Raw genomic sequence first — 21,163 nt, forward strand, 5'->3', positions numbered from 1 at the left:
CTCCGTGTATCCTGTAATCCTGGAGAATTCCTCGGGATACAATGTAACAGCAGGACTCCCCAGGACAGATGCTCCGTGTATCCTGTAATCCTGGAGAATTCCTGGGGATACAATGTAACAGCAGGACTCTCCAGGACAGATGCTCCGTGTATCCTGTAATCCTGGAGAATTCCTGGGGATACAATGTAACAGCAGGACTCCCCAGGACAGATGCTCCGTGTATCCTGTAATCCTGGAGAATTCCTGGGGATACAATGTAACAGCAGGACTCCCCAGGACAGATGCTCCGGGTATCCTGTAATCCTGGAGAATTCCTGGGGATACAATGTAACAGCAGGACTCCCTAGGACAGATGCTCCGTGTATCCTGTAATCCTGGAGAATTCCTGGGGATACAATGTAACAGCAGGACTCTCCAGGACAGATGCTCCGTGTATCCTGTAATCCTGGAGAATTCCTGGGGATACAATGTAACAGCAGGACTCCCCAGGACAGATGCTTCGTGTATCCTGTAATCCTGGAGAATTCCTGGGGATACAATGTAACAGCAGGACTCCCCAGGACAGATGCTCCGTGTATCCTGTAATCCTGGAGAATTCCTCGGGATACAATGTAACAGCAGGACTCCCCAGGACAGATGCTCCGTGTATCCTGTAATCCTGGAGAATTCCTGGGGATACAATGTAACAGCAGGACTCTCCAGGACAGATGCTCCGTGTATCCTGTAATCCTGGAGAATTCCTGGGGACACAATGTAACAGCAGGACTCCCCAGGACAGATGCTCCGTGTATCCTGTAATCCTGGAGAATTCCTCGGGATACAATGTAACAGCAGGACTCCCCAGGACAGATGCTCCGTGTATCCTGTAATCCTGGAGAATTCCTGGGGACACAATGTAACAGCAGGACTCCCCAGGACAGATGCTCCGTGTATCCTGTAATCCTGGAGAATTCCTGGGGATACAATGTAACAGCAGGACTCTCCAGGACAGATGCTCCGTGTATCCTGTAATCCTGGAGAATTCCTCGGGATACAATGTAACAGCAGGACTCCCCAGGACAGATGCTCCGGGTATCCTGTAATCCTGGAGAATTCCTGGGGACACAATGTAACAGCAGGACTCCCCAGGACAGATGCTCCGTGTATCCTGTAATCCTGGAGAATTCCTGGGGATACAATGTAACAGCAGGACTCCCCAGGACAGATGCTCCGTGTATCCTGTAATCCTGGAGAATTCCTGGGGATACAATGTAACAGCAGGACTCCCCAGGACAGATGCTCCGTGTATCCTGTAATCCTGGAGAATTCCTGGGGATACAATGTAACAGCAGGACTCCCCAGGACAGATGCTCCGTGTATCCTGTAATCCTGGAGAATTCCTGGGGATACAATGTAACAGCAGGACTCCCCAGGACAGATGCTCCGTGTATCCTGTAATCCTGGAGAATTCCTGGGGATACAATGTAACAGCAGGACTCCCCAGGACAGATGCTCCGTGTATCCTGTAATCCTGGAGAATTCCTGGGGATACAATGTAACAGCAGGACTCCCCAGGACAGATGCTCCGTGTATCCTGTAATCCTGGAGAATTCCTGGGGATACAATGTAACAGCAGGACTCTCCAGGACAGATGCTCCGTGTATCCTGTAATCCTGGAGAATTCCTGGGGATACAATGTAACAGCAGGACTCCCCAGGACAGATGCTCCGTGTATCCTGTAATCCTGGAGAATTCCTGGGGATACAATGTAACAGCAGGACTCTCCAGGACAGATGCTCCGTGTATCCTGTAATCCTGGAGAATTCCTCGGGATACAATGTAACAGCAGGACTCCCCAGGACAGATGCTCCGTGTATCCTGTAATCCTGGAGAATTCCTGGGGATACAATGTAACAGCAGGACTCTCCAGGACAGATGCTCCGTGTATCCTGTAATCCTGGAGAATTCCTGGGGATACAATGTAACAGCAGGACTCTCCAGGACAGATGCTCCGTGTATCCTGTAATCCTGGAGAATTCCTGGGGATACAATGTAACAGCAGGACTCCCCAGGACAGATGCTCCGTGTATCCTGTAATCCTGGAGAATTCCTGGGGATACAATGTAACAGCAGGACTCCCCAGGACAGATGCTCCGTGTATCCTGTAATCCTGGAGAATTCCTCAGGATACAATGTAACAGCAGGACTCCCCAGGACAGATGCTCCGTGTATCCTGTAATCCTGGAGAATTCCTGGGGATACAATGTAACAGCAGGACTCCCCAGGACAGATGCTCCGTGTATCCTGTAATCCTGGAGAATTCCTGGGGATACAATGTAACAGCAGGACTCCCCAGGACAGATGCTCCGTGTATCCTGTAATCCTGGAGAATTCCTGGGGATACAATGTAACAGCAGGACTCCCCAGGACAGATGCTCCGTGTATCCTGTAATCCTGGAGAATTCCTGGGGATACAATGTAACAGCAGGACTCTCCAGGACAGATGCTCCGTGTATCCTGTAATCCTGGAGAATTCCTGGGGATACAATGTAACAGCAGGACTCCCCAGGACAGATGCTCCGTGTATCCTGTAATCCTGGAGAATTCCTGGGGATACAATGTAACAGCAGGACTGCCCAGGACAGATGCTCCGTGTATCCTGTAATCCTGGAGAATTCCTGGGGATACAATGTAACAGCAGGACTCCCCAGGACAGATGCTCCGTGTATCCTGTAATCCTGGAGAATTCCTCAGGATACAATGTAACAGCAGGACTCTCCAGGACAGATGCTCCGTGTATCCTGTAATCCTGGAGAATTCCTGGGGATACAATGTAACAGCAGGACTCCCCAGGACAGATGCTCCGTGTATCCTGTAATCCTGGAGAATTCCTCAGGATACAATGTAACAGCAGGACTCTCCAGGACAGATGCTCCGTGTATCCTGTAATCCTGGAGAATTCCTCGGGATACAATGTAACAGCAGGACTCCCCAGGACAGATGCTCCGTGTATCCTGTAATCCTGGAGAATTCCTAGGGATACAATGTAACAGCAGGACTCTCCAGGACAGATGCTCCGTGTATCCTGTAATCCTGGAGAATTCCTGGGGATACAATGTAACAGCAGGACTCCCCAGGACAGATGCTCCGTGTATCCTGTAATCCTGGAGAATTCCTGGGGATACAATGTAACAGCAGGACTCTCCAGGACAGATGCTCCGTGTATCCTGTAATCCTGGAGAATTCCTGGGGATACAATGTAACAGCAGGACTCCCCAGGACAGATGCTCCGTGTATCCTGTAATCCTGGAGAATTCCTCGGGATACAATGTAACAGCAGGACTCCCCAGGACAGATGCTCCGTGTATCCTGTAATCCTGGAGAATTCCTCAGGATACAATGTAACAGCAGGACTCCCCAGGACAGATGCTCCGTGTATCCTGTAATCCTGGAGAATTCCTGGGGATACAATGTAACAGCAGGACTCCCCAGGACAGATGCTCCATGTATCCTGTAATCCTGGAGAATTCCTGGGGATACAATGTAACAGCAGGACTCCCCAGGACAGATGCTCCGTGTATCCTGTAATCCTGGAGAATTCCTGGGGAGACAATGTAACAGCAGGACTCTCCAGGACAGATGCTCCATGTATCCTGTAATCCTGGAGAATTCCTGGGGATACAATGTAACAGCAGGACTCCCCAGGACAGGTGCTCCGTGTATCCTGTAATCCTGGAGAATTCCTCGGGATACAATGTAACAGCAGGACTCCCCAGGACAGATGCTCCGTGTATCCTGTAATCCTGGAGAATTCCTGGAGATACAATGTAACAGCAGGACTCCCCAGGACAGATGCTCCGTGTATCCTGTAATCCTGGAGAATTCCTGGGGATACAATGTAACAGCAGGACTCCCCAGGACAGATGCTCCGTGTATCCTGTAATCCTGGAGAATTCCTGGGGATACAATGTAACAGCAGGACTCCCCAGGACAGATGCTCCGTGTATCCTGTAATCCTGGAGAATTCCTGGGGATACAATGTAACAGCAGGACTCCCCAGGACAGATGCTCCGTGTATCCTGTAATCCTGGAGAATTCCTGGGGATACAATGTAACAGCAGGACTCCCCAGGACAGATGCTCCGTGTATCCTGTAATCCTGGAGAATTCCTGGGGATACAATGTAACAGCAGGACTCCCCAGGACAGATGCTCCATGTATCCTGTAATCCTGGAGAATTCCTGGGGATACAATGTAACAGCAGGACTCCCCAGGACAGATGCTCCGTGTATCCTGTAATCCTGGAGAATTCCTGGGGATACAATGTAACAGCAGGACTCTCCAGGACAGATGCTCCGTGTATCCTGTAATCCTGGAGAATTCCTGGGGATACAATGTAACAGCAGGACTCCCCAGGACAGATGCTCCGTGTATCCTGTAATCCTTTAGAATTCCTGGGGATACAATGTAACAGCAGGACTCCCCAGGACAGATGCTCCGTGTATCCTGTAATCCTGGAGAATTCCTGGGGATACAATGTAACAGCAGGACTCCCCAGGACAGATGCTCCGTGTATCCTGTAATCCTGGAGAATTCCTGGGGATACAATGTAACAGCAGGACTCTCCAGGACAGATGCTCCGTGTATCCTGTAATCCTGGAGAATTCCTGGGGATACAATGTAACAGCAGGACTCCCCAGGACAGATGCTCCGTGTATCCTGTAATCCTGGAGAATTCCTGGGGATACAATGTAACAGCAGGACTCCCCAGGACAGATGCTCCGTGTATCCTGTAATCCTGGAGAATTCCTGGGGATACAATGTAACAGCAGGACTCCCCAGGACAGATGCTCCGTGTATCCTGTAATCCTGGAGAATTCCTGGGGATACAATGTAACAGCAGGACTCCCCAGGACAGATGCTCCGTGTATCCTGTAATCCTGGAGAATTCCTGGGGATACAATGTAACAGCAGGACTCCCCAGGACAGATGCTCCGTGTATCCTGTAATCCTGGAGAATTCCTGGGGATACAATGTAACAGCAGGACTCCCCAGGACAGATGCTCCGTGTATCCTGTAATCCTGGAGAATTCCTCAGGATACAATGTAACAGCAGGACTCCCCAGGACAGATGCTCCATGTATCCTGTAATCCTGGAGAATTCCTGGGGATACAATGTAACAGCAGGACTCCCCAGGACAGATGCTCCGTGTATCCTGTAATCCTGGAGAATTCCTGGGGATACAATGTAACAGCAGGACTCTCCAGGACAGATGCTCCGTGTATCCTGTAATCCTGGAGAATTCCTGGGGATACAATGTAACAGCAGGACTCCCTAGGACAGATGCTCCGTGTATCCTGTAATCCTGGAGAATTCCTCGGGATACAATGTAACAGCAGGACTCCCCAGGACAGATGCTCCGTGTATCCTGTAATCCTGGAGAATTCCTGGGGATACAATGTAACAGCAGGACTCCCCAGGACAGATGCTCCGTGTATCCTGTAATCCTGGAGAATTCCTGGGGATACAATGTAACAGCAGGACTCTCCAGGACAGATGCTCCATGTATCCTGTAATCCTGGAGAATTCCTGGGGATACAATGTAACAGCAGGACTCCCCAGGACAGATGCTCCGTGTATCCTGTAATCCTGGAGAATTCCTGGGGATACAATGTAACAGCAGGACTCCCCAGGACAGATGCTCCGTGTATCCTGTAATCCTGGAGAATTCCTCGGGATACAATGTAACAGCAGGACTCCCCAGGACAGATGCTCCGTGTATCCTGTAATCCTGGAGAATTCCTGGGATACAATGTAACAGCAGGACTCCCCAGGACAGATGCTCCGTGTATCCTGTAATCCTGGAGAATTCCTGGGGATACAATGTAACAGCAGGACTCCCCAGGACAGATGCTCCGTGTATCCTGTAATCCTGGAGAATTCCTGGGGATACAATGTAACAGCAGGACTCCCCAGGACAGATGCTCCGTGTATCCTGTAATCCTGGAGAATTCCTGGGGATACAATGTAACAGCAGGACTCCCCAGGACAGATGCTCCGTGTATCCTGTAATCCTGGAGAATTCCTGGGGATACAATGTAACAGCAGGACTCCCCAGGACAGATGCTCCGTGTATCCTGTAATCCTGGAGAATTCCTGGGGATACAATGTAACAGCAGGACTCCCCAGGACAGATGCTCCGTGTATCCTGTAATCCTGGAGAATTCCTGGGGATACAATGTAACAGCAGGACTCCCCAGGACAGATGCTCCGTGTATCCTGTAATCCTGGAGAATTCCTCGTGATACAATGTAACAGCAGGACTCCCCAGGACAGATGCTCCGTGTATCCTGTAATCCTGGAGAATTCCTGGGGATACAATGTAACAGCAGGACTCCCCAGGACAGATGCTCCGTGTATCCTGTAATCCTGGAGAATTCCTGGGGATACAATGTAACAGCAGGACTCTCCAGGACAGATGCTCCGTGTATCCTGTAATCCTGGAGAATTCCTGGGGATACAATGTAACAGCAGGACTCTCCAGGACAGATGCTCCGTGTATCCTGTAATCCTGAAGAATTCCTGGGGACACAATGTAACAGCAGGACTCCCCAGGACAGATGCTCCGTGTATCCTGTAATCCTGGAGAATTCCTGGGGATACAATGTAACAGCAGGACTCCCCAGGACAGATGCTCCGTGTATCCTGTAATCCTGGAGAATTCCTGGGGATACAATGTAACAGCAGGACTCCCCAGGACAGATGCTCCGTGTATCCTGTAATCCTGGAGAATTCCTGGGGATACAATGTAACAGCAGGACTCCCCAGGACAGATGCTCCGTGTATCCTGTAATCCTGGAGAATTCCTGGGGATACAATGTAACAGCAGGACTCCCCAGGACAGATGCTCCGTGTATCCTGTAATCCTGGAGAATTCCTGGGGATACAATGTAACAGCAGGACTCCCCAGGACAGATGCTCCGTGTATCCTGTAATTCTGGAGAATTCCTGGAGATACAATGTAACAGCAGGACTCCCCAGGACAGATGCTCCGTGTATCCTGTAATCCTGGAGAATTCCTGGGGATACAATGTAACAGCAGGACTCCCCAGGACAGATGCTCCGTGTATCCTGTAATCCTGGAGAATTCCTGGGGATACAATGTAACAGCAGGACTCCCCAGGACAGATGCTCCGTGTATCCTGTAATCCTGGAGAATTCCTGGGGATACAATGTAACAGCAGGACTCTCCAGGACAGATGCTCCGTGTATCCTGTAATCCTGGAGAATTCCTGGGGATACAATGTAACAGCAGGACTCTCCAGGACAGATGCTCCGTGTATCCTGTAATCCTGGAGAATTCCTGGGGATACAATGTAACAGCAGGACTCTCCAGGACAGATGCTCCGTGTATCCTGTAATCCTGGAGAATTCCTGGGGATACAATGTAACAGCAGGACTCTCCAGGACAGATGCTCCGTGTATCCTGTAATCCTGGAGAATTCCTCGGGATACAATGTAACAGCAGGACTCCCCAGGACAGATGCTCCGTGTATCCTGTAATCCTGAAGAATTCCTGGGGATACAATGTAACAGCAGGACTCTCCAGGACAGATGCTCCGTGTATCCTGTAATCCTGAAGAATTCCTGGGGACACAATGTAACAGCAGGACTCCCCAGGACAGATGCTCCGTGTATCCTGTAATCCTGGAGAATTCCTCAGGATACAATGTAACAGCAGGACTCCCCAGGACAGATGCTCCGTGTATCCTGTAATCCTGGAGAATTCCTCGGGATACAATGTAACAGCAGGACTCCCCAGGACAGATGCTCCGTGTATCCTGTAATCCTGGAGAATTCCTGGGGATACAATGTAACAGCAGGACTCCCCAGGACAGATGCTCCGTGTATCCTGTAATCCTGGAGAATTCCTGGGGATACAATGTAACAGCAGGACTCCCCAGGACAGATGCTCCGTGTATCCTGTAATCCTGGAGAATTCCTCGGGACACAATGTAACAGCCTGCCTGGGGACTTCTACACTAGACATAGGGGAAGACAAACAGTAGTTAGGTCCTTAGCGCAGAGCGGATGTTATCAGCGCAGTCCGCTGGTCGCTCCCGTCACGCTGAGCTTCCCCTCTACATGAGCGGCTAATATAGCGCCCCCCAGAGGGACTTAATTGGCCGCTTATTACAAGCTGCTTACACTGTGTCAGCGACGGTTCTGGGTAACGGCCGAGACCGAGTGACGACTTCTCCTACACGAGAGGCAGAACAGGTGATTCTGACGGTTTTGATGTTTTTGTCTTGTCCAGGCGCCTGCACTGCACCCGGAATTACATCCACATGCACCTCTTTGTGTCCTTCATGCTGCGCGCCGTCAGCATCTTCGTGAAGGACGCCGTCCTCTACTCCGGAAACCCTTTCGAGGAGATGGAGCACTTTTCGGAAAGCGACTTGAAGTCGATGATGGAGCCGACGCCGATGGACAAGTCCCAGTTTGTAAGTGACGGACAGGAAGTGATTACATGATGGCAAATTAGAGGCAATGCATACACATGAACGCTGCAGTTCTGGGGGTCCGTGGCCCCTCTCCATGGTGGCATCAGTCACATCACTCACAGGGTCCAGTTTGTGGCTTCTCTTTGCTCTGGAGTTATTTATAGGGAAATATCCGGCCAATCCCCATAGCTCCCGGTATGTAACGCAAAGGTGCCTGAGCAATTAGTTCCCAGCTACAAGCTTCTGCTGGGGCTACTCCTGGACTACTGGAGACTCCTGTGACTCATCCTGTAGCCTCCATGCAAGGATCAGGCACTTCTGATGGCATCAAACGCACAGACACGGATGTAGCCAGAAAACAGTTGAACTTTTTTGTAATTTGGGCCACAATTTGGAGAATCTAACACATCTAAGCAGAGAACCAGAGAAGTAGGAACCTTTTGCTCAGGGACCTTCCCATTGAGGTAGGTCTTGAATAATTTGATAATGGGATGTACACGTGAGATGGAGGCCATTTGTATTGAGAATAGAGGCACAAACCTTGGCAGGGACACCGGGAAACTGTAGCTCAGGCACCAAACTAAAGAGAGATGCAGGCGATAGGATGTACATGGGAGATGGAAAGTGACCTCAGCAGGGACACCAGGAACCTGTAGCTCAGGCACCAAACTATAGGGAGATACAGGTGATAAAATGTACATGCGAGATGGAAAGGGATCTCATCAGAGACACTGGGAACCTGTAGCTCAGGCACCAAACTATAGAGAGATAAGGGTGATAGGATGTACATGGGAGATGGAAAGCGACCTCAGCAGGTACACCGGGAACCTGTAGCTCAGGCACCAAACTATAGAGAGATACAGGTGATATGATGTACATGGGGGATGAAAAGGGACCTCAGCAGGGACACCGGGAACCTGTAGCTCAGGCACCACACTATAGAGAGATACAGGTGATAGGATGTACATGGGAGATGGAAAGGGACCACAGCAGGGACACTAGGAACCTGTAGCTCAGGAACCAAACTATAGAGAGATACAGGTGATAGGATGTACATGGGAAATGGAAACAGACCTCAGCAGGGACACCAGGAACCTGTAGCTCAGGCACTAAACTATAGGGAGATACAGGTGATAGGATGTACACGGGAGATGGAAAGACCTCATCCGGGACACCGGGAACCTGTAGCTCAGGCACCAAACAATAGAGAGATACAGGTGATAGGATGTACATTCGAGATGGAAAGAGACCTTAGCAGGGACAACGGGAACCTGTAGTTCGGGCACCAAACTATAGAGCGATACAGGTCATAGGATGTACATGGTAGGTGGAAAGGGACCTCAGCAGGGACACCGGGAACCTGTAGCTCAGGCACCAAACTATAGAGAGATACAGGTGATATGATGTACATGGGAGATGGAAAGGGACCTCAGCAGGGACACTGGGAACTTGTAGCTCAGGCACCAAACTATAGCGAGATACAGGTGATATGATGTAGATGGGAGATGGAAAGGGATCTCATCAGAGACACTGGGAACCTGTAGCACAGGCACCAAACTATAGAGAGATACAGGTGATAGGATGTAGATGGGAGATGGAAAGGGTCCTCAGCAGGGACACCGGGAACCTGTAGCTCAGGCACCAAACTATAGAGAGATACAGGTGATAGGATGTACATGGGAGATGGAAAGGGACCTCAGCAGGGACATCGGGAACCTGTAGCTCAGGCAACAAACTATAGAGAGATACAGGTGATATGATGTAGATGGGAGATGGAAAGGGATCTCATCAGAGACACTGGGAACCTGTAGCACAGGCACCAAACTATAGAGAGATACAGGTGATAGGATGTAGATGGGAGATGGAAAGGGTCCTCAGCAGGGACACTGGGAACCTGTAGCACAGGCACCAAACTATAGAGAGATACAGGTGATAGGATGTACATGGGAGATGGAAAGGGACCTCAGCAGGGACATCGGGAACCTGTAGCTCAGGCATCAAACTATAGAGAGATACAGGTGATATGATGTACATGGGAGATGGAAAGGGACCTCAGCAAGGAGACTAGGAACCTGTAGTTCAGGCACCAAACTATAGAGAGATACAGGTGATATGATGTACATGGGAGATGGAAAGGGACCTCAGCAGGGACACCGGAAACCTGTAGCTCAGGCACCAAACTATAGAGATATACAGGTGGTATGATGTACATGGTAGGTGGAAAGGGACCTCAGCAGGAACACCGGAAACCTGTAGCTCAGGCACCAAACTATGGAGAGATACAGGTGATAGGATATACATAGGAGATGGAAAGGGACCTCAGCAGGGACTCCGGCAACCTGTAGCTTAGGCACCAAACTATAGAAAGATACAGGTGATAGGATCTACATGGGAGATGGAAAGGGACCTCACCAAGGAGACTGGGAACCTGTAGTTCAGGCAACAAACTATAGAGAGATACAGGTGATATGATGTACATGGGAGATGGAAAGGGACCTCAGCAGGGACACCCGGAACCTGTAGCTCAGGCACCAAACTATAGAGAGATACAGGTGATATGATGTACATGGGAGATGGAAAGGGACCTCAGCAGGGACACTGGGTACCTGTAGCACAGGCACCAAACTATAGAGAGATACAGGTGATAGGTGTACATGGGAAATGGAAACAGACCTCAGCAGGGACACCAGGAACCTGTAGCTCAGGCACTAAACTATAGGGAGATACAGGTGATAGGATGTACATGGGAGATGGAAAGGGACCTCAGCAGGGACATCGGGAACCTGTAGCTCAGGCATCAAACTATAGAGAGATACAGGTGATATGATGTACATGGGAGATGGAAAGGGACCTCAGCAAGGAGACTAGGAACCTGTAGTTCAGGCACCAAACTATAGAGAGATACAGGTGATATGATGTACATGGGAGATGGAAAGGGACCTCAGCAGGGACACCGGAAACCTGTAGCTCAGGCACCAAACTATAGAGATATACAGGTGGTATGATGTACATGGTAGGTGGAAAGGGACCTCAGCAGGAACACCGAATACCTGTAGCTCAGGCACCAAACTATGGAGAGATACAGGTGATAGGATATACATAGGAGATGGAAAGGGACCTCAGCAGGGACTCCGGCAACCTGTAGCTTAGGCACCAAACTATAGAAAGATACAGGTGATAGGATGTACATGGGAGATGGAAAGGGACCTCACCAAGGAGACTGGGAACCTGTAGTTCAGGCAACAAACTATAGAGAGATACAGGTAATATGATGTACATGGGAGATGGAAAGGGACCTCAGCAGGGACACCGGGAACCTGTAGCTCAGGCACCACACTATAGAGAGATACAGGTGATAGGATGTACATGGGAGATGGAAAGGGACCACAGCAGGGACACTAGGAACCTGTAGCTCAGGCACCAAACTATAGAGAGATACAGGTGATAGGGTGTACATGGGAGATGGAAACAGACCTCAGCAAGGACACCGGGAACCTGTAGCTCAGGCAACAAGCTATAGAGAGATACAGGTGATAGGGTGTACATGGGAGATGGAAACAGACCTCAGCAGGGACACCAAGAACCTGTAGCTCAGGCACTAAACTATAGGGAGATACAGGTGATAGGATGTACATGGGAGATGGAAAGGGACCCCAGCAAGGACACCGGGAACCTGTAGCTCAGGCAACAAGCTATAGAGAGATGCAAATGATAGGATGTACACGGGAGATTGAAAGACCTCATCCGGGACACCGGGAACCTGTAGCTCAGGCACCAAACAATAGAGAGATACAGGTGATAGGATGTACATTCGAGATGGAAAAAGACCTGGGCAGGGACAACGGGAACCTGTAGTTCAGGCACCAAACTATAGAGCGATACAGGTGATAGGATGTACATGGTAGGTGGAAAGGGACCTCAGCAGGGACACCGGGAACCTGTAGCTCAGGCACCAAACTATGGAGAGATACAGGTGATATGATGTACATGGGAGATGGAAAGGGGCCTCAGCAGGGACACTGGGAACCTGTAGCTCAGGCACCAAACTATAGAGAGATACAGGTGATAGGATGTACATGGGAGATGGAAAGGGACCTCAGCAGGGACACTGGGAACCTGTAGCACAGGCACCAAACTATAGAGAGATACAGGTGATAGGATGTAGATGGGAGATGGAAAGGGACCTCAGCAGGGACACCGGGAACCTGTAGCTCAGGCACCAAACTATAGAGAGATACAGGTGATATGATGTACATGGGGGATGAAAAGGGACCTCAGCAAGGAGACCGGGAACCTGTAGCTCAGGCACCAAACAATAGAGAGATACAGGTGATAGGATGTACATGGGAGATGGAAAGACCTCAGCAGGGACACCGGGAACCTGTAGCTCAGGCACCACACTATAGAGAGATACAGGTGATAGGATGTACATGGGAGATGGAAAGGGACCACAGCAGGGACACTAGGAACCTGTAGCTCAGGAACCAAACTTTAGAGAGATACAGGTGATAGGGTGTACATGGGAGATGGAAAGGGACCTCAGCAGGGACACCGGGAACCTGTAGCTCAGGCACCAAACTATAGAGAGATACAGGTGATAGGATGTACATGGGAGATGGAAAGGGACCACAGCAGGGACACTAGGAACCTGTAGCTCAGGAACCAAACTTTAGAGAGATACATGTGATAGGGTGTACATGGGAGATGGACAGGGACCTCAGCAAGGAGACCGGGAACCTGTAGCTCAGGCACCACACTATAGAGAGATACAGGTGATAGGATGTACATGGGAGATGGAAAGGGACCTCAGCAGGGACACCGGGAACCTGTAGCTCAGGCACCAAACTATAGAGAGATACAGGTGATAGGATGTACATGGGAGATGGAAAGGGACCACAGCAGGGACACTAGGAACCTGTAGCTCAGGAACCAAACTTTAGAGAGATACATGTGATAGGGTGTACATGGGAGATGGACAGGGACCTCAGCAGGGACACCGGGAACCTGTAGCTCAGGCACCACACTATAGAGAGATACAGGTGATAGGATGTACATGGGAGATGGAAAGGGACCTCAGCAGGGACACTAGGAACCTGTAGCTCAGGAACCAAACTATAGAGATATACAAGTGATAGGGTGTACATGGGAGATGGAAACAGACCTCAGCAAGGACACCGGGAACCTGTAGCTCAGGCACCAAACTATAGGGAGATACAGGTGATAGGATGTACATGGGAGATGGAAAGGGACCTCAGCAAGGACACCGGGAACCTGTAGCTCAGGCACCACACTATAGAGAGATACAGGTGATAGGATGTACATGGGAGATGGAAAGGGACCTCAGCAGGGACACTAGGAACCTGTAGCTCAGGCACCAAAGTATAGAGAGATACAGGTGATAGGATGTACATGGGAGATGGAAAGGGACCTCAGCAAGGACACCGGGAACCTGTAGCTCAGGCAACAAGCTATAGAGAGATGCAAATGATAGGATTTACACGGGAGATGGAAAGACCTCATCCGGGACACCGGGAACCTGCAGCTCAGGCACCAAACAATAGAGAGATACAGGTGATAGGATGTACATTCGAGATGGAAAGAGACCTTAGCAAGGACAACGGGAACCTGTAGTTCAGGCACCAAACTATAGAGCGATACAGGTGATAGGATGTACATGGTAGGTGAAAAGGGACCTCAGCAGGGACAACGGGAATCTGTAGCTCAGGCACCAAACTATAGAGAGATACAGGTGATAGGATGTACATGGGAGATGGAAAGGGACCTCAGCAGGGACACTGGGAACCTGTAGCACAGGCACTAAACTATAGAGAGATACAGGTGATATGATGTACATGGGAGATGGAAAGGGACCTCAGCAGGGACATCGGGAACCTGTAGCTCAGGCACCAAACTATAGAGAGATACAGGTGATATGATGTACATGGGAGATGGAAAGGGACCTCAGCAAGGAGACTGGGAACCTGTAGCACAGGCACTAAACTATAGAGAGATACAGGTGATATGATGTACATGGGAGATGGAAATGGACCTCAGCAGGGACACCGGGAACCTGTAGCTCAGGCACCAAACTATAGAGATATACACGTGGTATGATGTACATGGTAGGTGGAAAGGGACCTCAGCAGGGACACCCGGAACCTGTAGCTCAGGCACCAAACTATAGAGAGAAACAGGTGATAGGATGTAGATGGGAGATGGAAAGGGAAACTCAGCAGGGACACCGGGAACCTGTAGCTCAGGCACCAAACTATTGAGAGATACAGGTGATAGGATGTACATGGGAGATGGAAAGGGACCTCAGCAGGGACACCGGGAACCTGTAGCTCAGGCACCAAACTATTGAGAGATACAGGTGATAGGGTGTACATGCGAGATGGACAGGGACCTCAGCAAGGAGACCGGGAACCTGTAGCTCAGGCACCACACTATAGAGAGATACAGGTGATAGGATGTACATGGGAGATGGAAAGGGACCTCAGCAGGGACACCGGGAACCTGTAGCTCAGGCACCAAACTATTGAGAGATACAGGTGATAGGGTGTACATGGGAGATGGACAGGGACCTCAGCAAGGAGACCAAGAACCTGTAGCTCAGGCACCACACTATAGAGAGATACAGGTGATAGGATGTACATGGGAGATGGAAAGGGACCTCAGCAGGGACACCGGGAACCTGTAGCTCAGGCACCAAACTATATAGAGATACAGGTGATAGGATGTACATGGGAGATGGAAAGACCTCAGCAGGGACACCGGGAACCTGTAGCTCAGGCACCAAACTATAGGGAGATACAGGTGATAGGATGTACATGGGAGATGGAAAGGGACCTCAGCAGGGACTCCGGGAACCTGTAGCTCAGGCACCAAACTATAGAGATACAGGTGATAGGATATACATGGGAGATGGAAAGGGACCTCAGCAGGGACACCGGGAATCTGTAGCTCAGGCACCAAACTATAGAGATACAGGTGATAGGATGTAGATGGGAGATGGAAAGGGACCTCAGCAGGGACACTGGGTACCTGTAGCACAGGCACCAAACTATAGAGAGATACAGGTGATATGATGTACATGGGAGATGGAAAGGGACCTCAGCAGGGACACCGGCAACCTGTAGCTCAGGCACCAAACTATAGAGATACAGGTGATATGATGTACATGGGAGATGGAAAGGGACCTCAGCAGGGACACTGGGAAGCTGTAGTTTTCTCCCTTGGGGAGAAAGGGGCGTGGCTATATACAAGCACAATGTGGCTTCTCCATTGGTCTCTGCCTTTTTATCATTTTTTAAATCTTTTTTCCCTAATTTTATTTATTATTTTTATACATTTTTCTGAAAATAATTTTGTAAATATTTCCCTCTTTGTCTTTCTCTTTTTAGGTCGGATGTAAAGTTACTGTCACATTTTTCCTTTATTTTTTGGCTACAAATTACTACTGGATCCTCGTGGAGGGACTTTACCTCCATTGTCTCATATTTATGGCTTTTTTCTCTGATAAAAAATTCCTCTGGGGGTTCACACTCTTTGGATGGGGTGAGTATAAAATATATGCAACGTCCAAACCAGAAGTATAATCACAAATAGAGAAGGTGGAAGAGACACAGATTACACATTATATATTGTATCACCCCCATAACTATCACATATAACACTGCTACCTACCTCACTGTACTAGAATATAACTACTATAATACTGCCCCCTATGTACAAGAATATAACTACTATAATACTACCCCCTATGTACAGGGATATAACTACTATAATACTGCCCCCTATGTACAAGAATATAACTACTATAATACTGCCCCCTATGTACAGGAATATAACTACTATAATACTGCCCCCTATGTACAGGAATATAACTACTATAATACTGCCCCCTATGTACAGGAATATAACTACTATAATACTGCCCCCTATGTACAGGAATATAACTACTATAATACTGCCCCCTATGTACAAGAATATTACTACTATAATACTGCCCCCTATGTACAAGAATATAACTACTATAATACTGCCCCCTATGTACAAGAATATAACTACTATAATACTGCCCTCTATGTACAAGAATATAACTACTATAATACTGCCCCCTATGTACAAGAATATAACTACTATAATACTGCCCCCTATGTACAAGAATATAACTACTATAATACAGCCCCCTATGTACAAGAATATAACTACTATAATACTGCCTCCTATGTACAGGAATATAACTACTATAATACTGCCCCTATATACAAGAATATAACTACTATAATACTGCTCCCTATGTACAAGAATATAACTACTATAATACTGCCCCCTATGTACAAGAATATAACTACTATAATACTGCCCCCTATGTACAGGAAGATAACTACTATAATACTGCCCCCTATGTACAAGAATATAACTACTATAATACTGCCCCCTATGTACAGGAATATAACTACTATAATACTGCCCCCTATGTACAAGAATATAACTACTATAATACTGCTCCCTATGTACAGGAATATAACTACTATAATACTGCTCCCTATGTACAGGAATATAACTACTATAATACTGCCCCCTATGTACAAGAATATAACTACTATAATACTGCCCCCTATGTACAGAAATATAACTACTATAATACTGCCCCCTATGTACAAGAATATAACTACTATAATACTGCCCCCTATGTACAAGAATATAACTACTATAATACTGCCCCCTATGTACAGAAATATAACTACTATAATACTGCCTCCTATGTACAAGAATATAACTACTATAATACTGCCCCCTATGTACAAGAATATAACTACTATAATACTGCCCCCTATGTACAGGAATATAACTACTATAATACTGTCCCCTATGTACAGGAATATAACTACTATAATACTGCCCCCTATGTACAGGAATATAACTACTATAATACTGCCGCCTATGTACAAGAATATAACTACTATAATACTGCCCCCTATGTACAGGAATATAACTACTATAATACTGCCTCCTATGTACAAGAATATAACTACTATAATACTGCCCCCTATGTACAGGAGTATAACTACTATAATACTGCCGCCTATGTACAAGAATATAACTACTATAATACTGCCCCCTATGTACAGGAATATAACTACTATAATACTGCCTCCTATGTACAGGGATATAACTACTATAATACTGTCCCCTATGTACAGGAATATAACTACTATAATACTGCCCCCTATGTACAGGAATATAACTACTATAATACTGCCGCCTATGTACAAGAATATAACTACTATAATACTGCCCCCTATGTACAGGAGTATAACTACTATAATACTGTCCCCTATGTACAGGAATATAACTACTATAATACTGCCCCCTATGTACAAGAATATAACTACTATAATACTGCCCCCTATGTACAGGAATATAACTACTATAATACTGTCCCCTATGTACAAGAATATAACTACTATAATACTGCCCCCTATGTACAAGAATATAACTACTATAATACTGCCCCCTATGTACAAGAATATAACTACTATAATACTGCCTCCTATGTACAGGAATATAACTACTATAATACTGCCCCTATATACAAGAATATAAGTACTATAATACTGCTCCCTATGTACAAGAATATAACTACTATAATACTGCCCCCTATGTACAAGAATATAACTACTATAATACTGCTCCCTATGTACAGGAATATAACTACTATAATACTGCCCCCTATGTACAGGAATATAACTACTATAATACTGCCCCCTATGTACAGGAATATAACTACTATAATACTGCCCCCTATGTACAAGAATATAACTACTATAATACTGCTCCCTATGTACAGGAATATAACTACTATAATACTGCCCCCTATGTACAAGAATATAACTACTATAATACTGCCTCCTATGTACAGGAATATAACTACTATAATACTGCCCCTATGTACAAGAATATAACTACTATAATACTGCCCCCTATGTACAGGAATATAACTACTATAATACTGCCCCATATGTACAGAAATATAACTACTATAATACTGCCGCCTATGTACAAGAATATAACTACTATAATACTGCCGCCTATGTACAAGAATATAACTACTATAATACTGCCGCCTATGTACAAGAATATAACTACTATAATACTGCGCCCTATGTACAGGAATATAACTACTATAATGCCGCCCCCTATGTACAGGAATATAACTACTATAATACTGCCCCCTATGTACAAGAATATAACTACTATAATACTGCCCCCTATGTACAGGAATATAACTACTATAATACTGCCCCCTATGTACAAGAATATAATTACTATAATACTGCCCCCTATGTACAGGAATATAACTACTATAATACTGCTCCTATGTACAGGGATATAACTACTATAATACTGCCCCCTATGTACAGGAATATAACTACTATAATACTGCTCCTATGTACAGGGATATAACTACTATAATACTGCCCCCTATGTACAGGGATATAACTACTATAATACTCCCCCTATGTACAAGAATATAACTACTATAATACTGCCCCCTATGTACAGGAATATAACTACTATAATACTGCCCCCTATGTACAGGAATATAACTACTATAATACTGCCCCCTATGTACAGGAATATAACTACTATAATACTGCCCCCTATGTACAGGAATATAACTGCTATAATACTGCCCCCTATGTACAAGAATATAACTACTATAATACTGCCCCCTATGTACAGGGATATAACTACTATAATACTGCCTCCTATGTACAGGAATATAACTACTATAATACTGCCCCCTATGTACAGGAATATAACTACTATAATACTGCCCCCTATGTACAGGAATATAACTACTATAATACTGCCCCCTATGTACAAGAATATAAATACTATAATACTGCCCCCTATGTACAAGAATATAACTACTATAATACTGCCTCCTATGTACAGGGATATAACTACTATAATACTGCCTCCTATGTACAGGAATATAACTACTATAATACTGCCCCCTATGTACAGGAATATAACTACTATAATACTGCCCCCTATGTACAGGGATATAGCTACTATAATACTGCCCCCTATGTACAGGAATATAACTACTATAATACTGCCCCCTATGTACAAGAATATAACTACTATAATACTCCCCCTATGTACAAGAATATAACTACTATAATACTGCTCCCTATGTACAGGAATATAAATACTATAATACTGCTCCCTATGTACAGGAATATAACTACTATAATACTGCCCCCTATGTACAGGAATATAACTACTATAATACTGCCCCCTATGTACAGGAATATAACTACTATAATACTGCCCCCTATGTACAGGAATATAACTACTATAATACTGCCCCCTATGTACAGGAATATAACTACTATAATACTGCCCCCTATGTACAGGAATATAACTACTATAATACTGCCCCCTATGTACAAGAATATTACTACTATAATACTGCCCCCTATGTACAAGAATATAACTACTATAATACTGCCCCCTATGTACAAGAATATAACTACTATAATACTGCCCTCTATGTACAAGAATATAACTACTATAATACTGCCCCCTATGTACAAGAATATAACTACTATAATACTGCCCCCTATGTACAAGAATATAACTACTATAATACAGCCCCCTATGTACAAGAATATAACTACTATAATACTGCCTCCTATGTACAGGAATATAACTACTATAATACTGCCCCTATATACAAGAATATAACTACTATAATACTGCTCCCTATGTACAAGAATATAACTACTATAATACTGCCCCCTATGTACAAGAATATAACTACTATAATACTGCCCCCTATGTACAGGAAGATAACTACTATAATACTGCCCCCTATGTACAAGAATATAACTACTATAATACTGCCCCCTATGTACAGGAATATAACTACTATAATACTGCCCCCTATGTACAAGAATATAACTACTATAATACTGCTCCCTATGTACAGGAATATAACTACTATAATACTGCTCCCTATGTACAGGAATATAACTACTATAATACTGCCCCCTATGTACAAGAATATAACTACTATAATACTGCCCCCTATGTACAGAAATATAACTACTATAATACTGCCCCCTATGTACAAGAATATAACTACTATAATACTGCCCCCTATGTACAAGAATATAACTACTATAATACTGCCCCCTATGTACAGAAATATAACTACTATAATACTGCCTCCTATGTACAAGAATATAACTACTATAATACTGCCCCCTATGTACAAGAATATAACTACTATAATACTGCCCCCTATGTACAGGAATATAACTACTATAATACTGTCCCCTATGTACAGGAATATAACTACTATAATACTGCCCCCTATGTACAGGAATATAACTACTATAATACTGCCGCCTATGTACAAGAATATAACTACTATAATACTGCCCCCTATGTACAGGAATATAACTACTATAATACTGCCTCCTATGTACAAGAATATAACTACTATAATACTGCCCCCTATGTACAGGAGTATAACTACTATAATACTGCCGCCTATGTACAAGAATATAACTACTATAATACTGCCCCCTATGTACAGGAATATAACTACTATAATACTGCCTCCTATGTACAGGGATATAACTACTATAATACTG

General features: G+C 46.0%; 1 protein-coding gene across 1 annotated transcript in view; it reads left to right on the plus strand.

Moving 5' to 3' along the window:
- The window catches only part of PTH1R (parathyroid hormone 1 receptor), a 206,494-nt gene that overhangs the window by 135,842 nt on the left and 49,489 nt on the right, over positions 1–21,163 (plus strand). The window contains exons 6-7 of the mRNA XM_072154535.1: positions 8,297–8,483; positions 15,887–16,040. Of these exons, the coding sequence (XP_072010636.1) occupies positions 8,297–8,483; positions 15,887–16,040 (341 nt within the window). The remainder of the gene's footprint in view (positions 1–8,296; positions 8,484–15,886; positions 16,041–21,163) is intronic.

The sequence above is a fragment of the Engystomops pustulosus genome, chromosome 5 (genome assembly GCF_040894005.1).
Source record: "Engystomops pustulosus chromosome 5, aEngPut4.maternal, whole genome shotgun sequence".
Classification (NCBI taxonomy): Eukaryota; Metazoa; Chordata; class Amphibia; order Anura; family Leptodactylidae; genus Engystomops; species Engystomops pustulosus.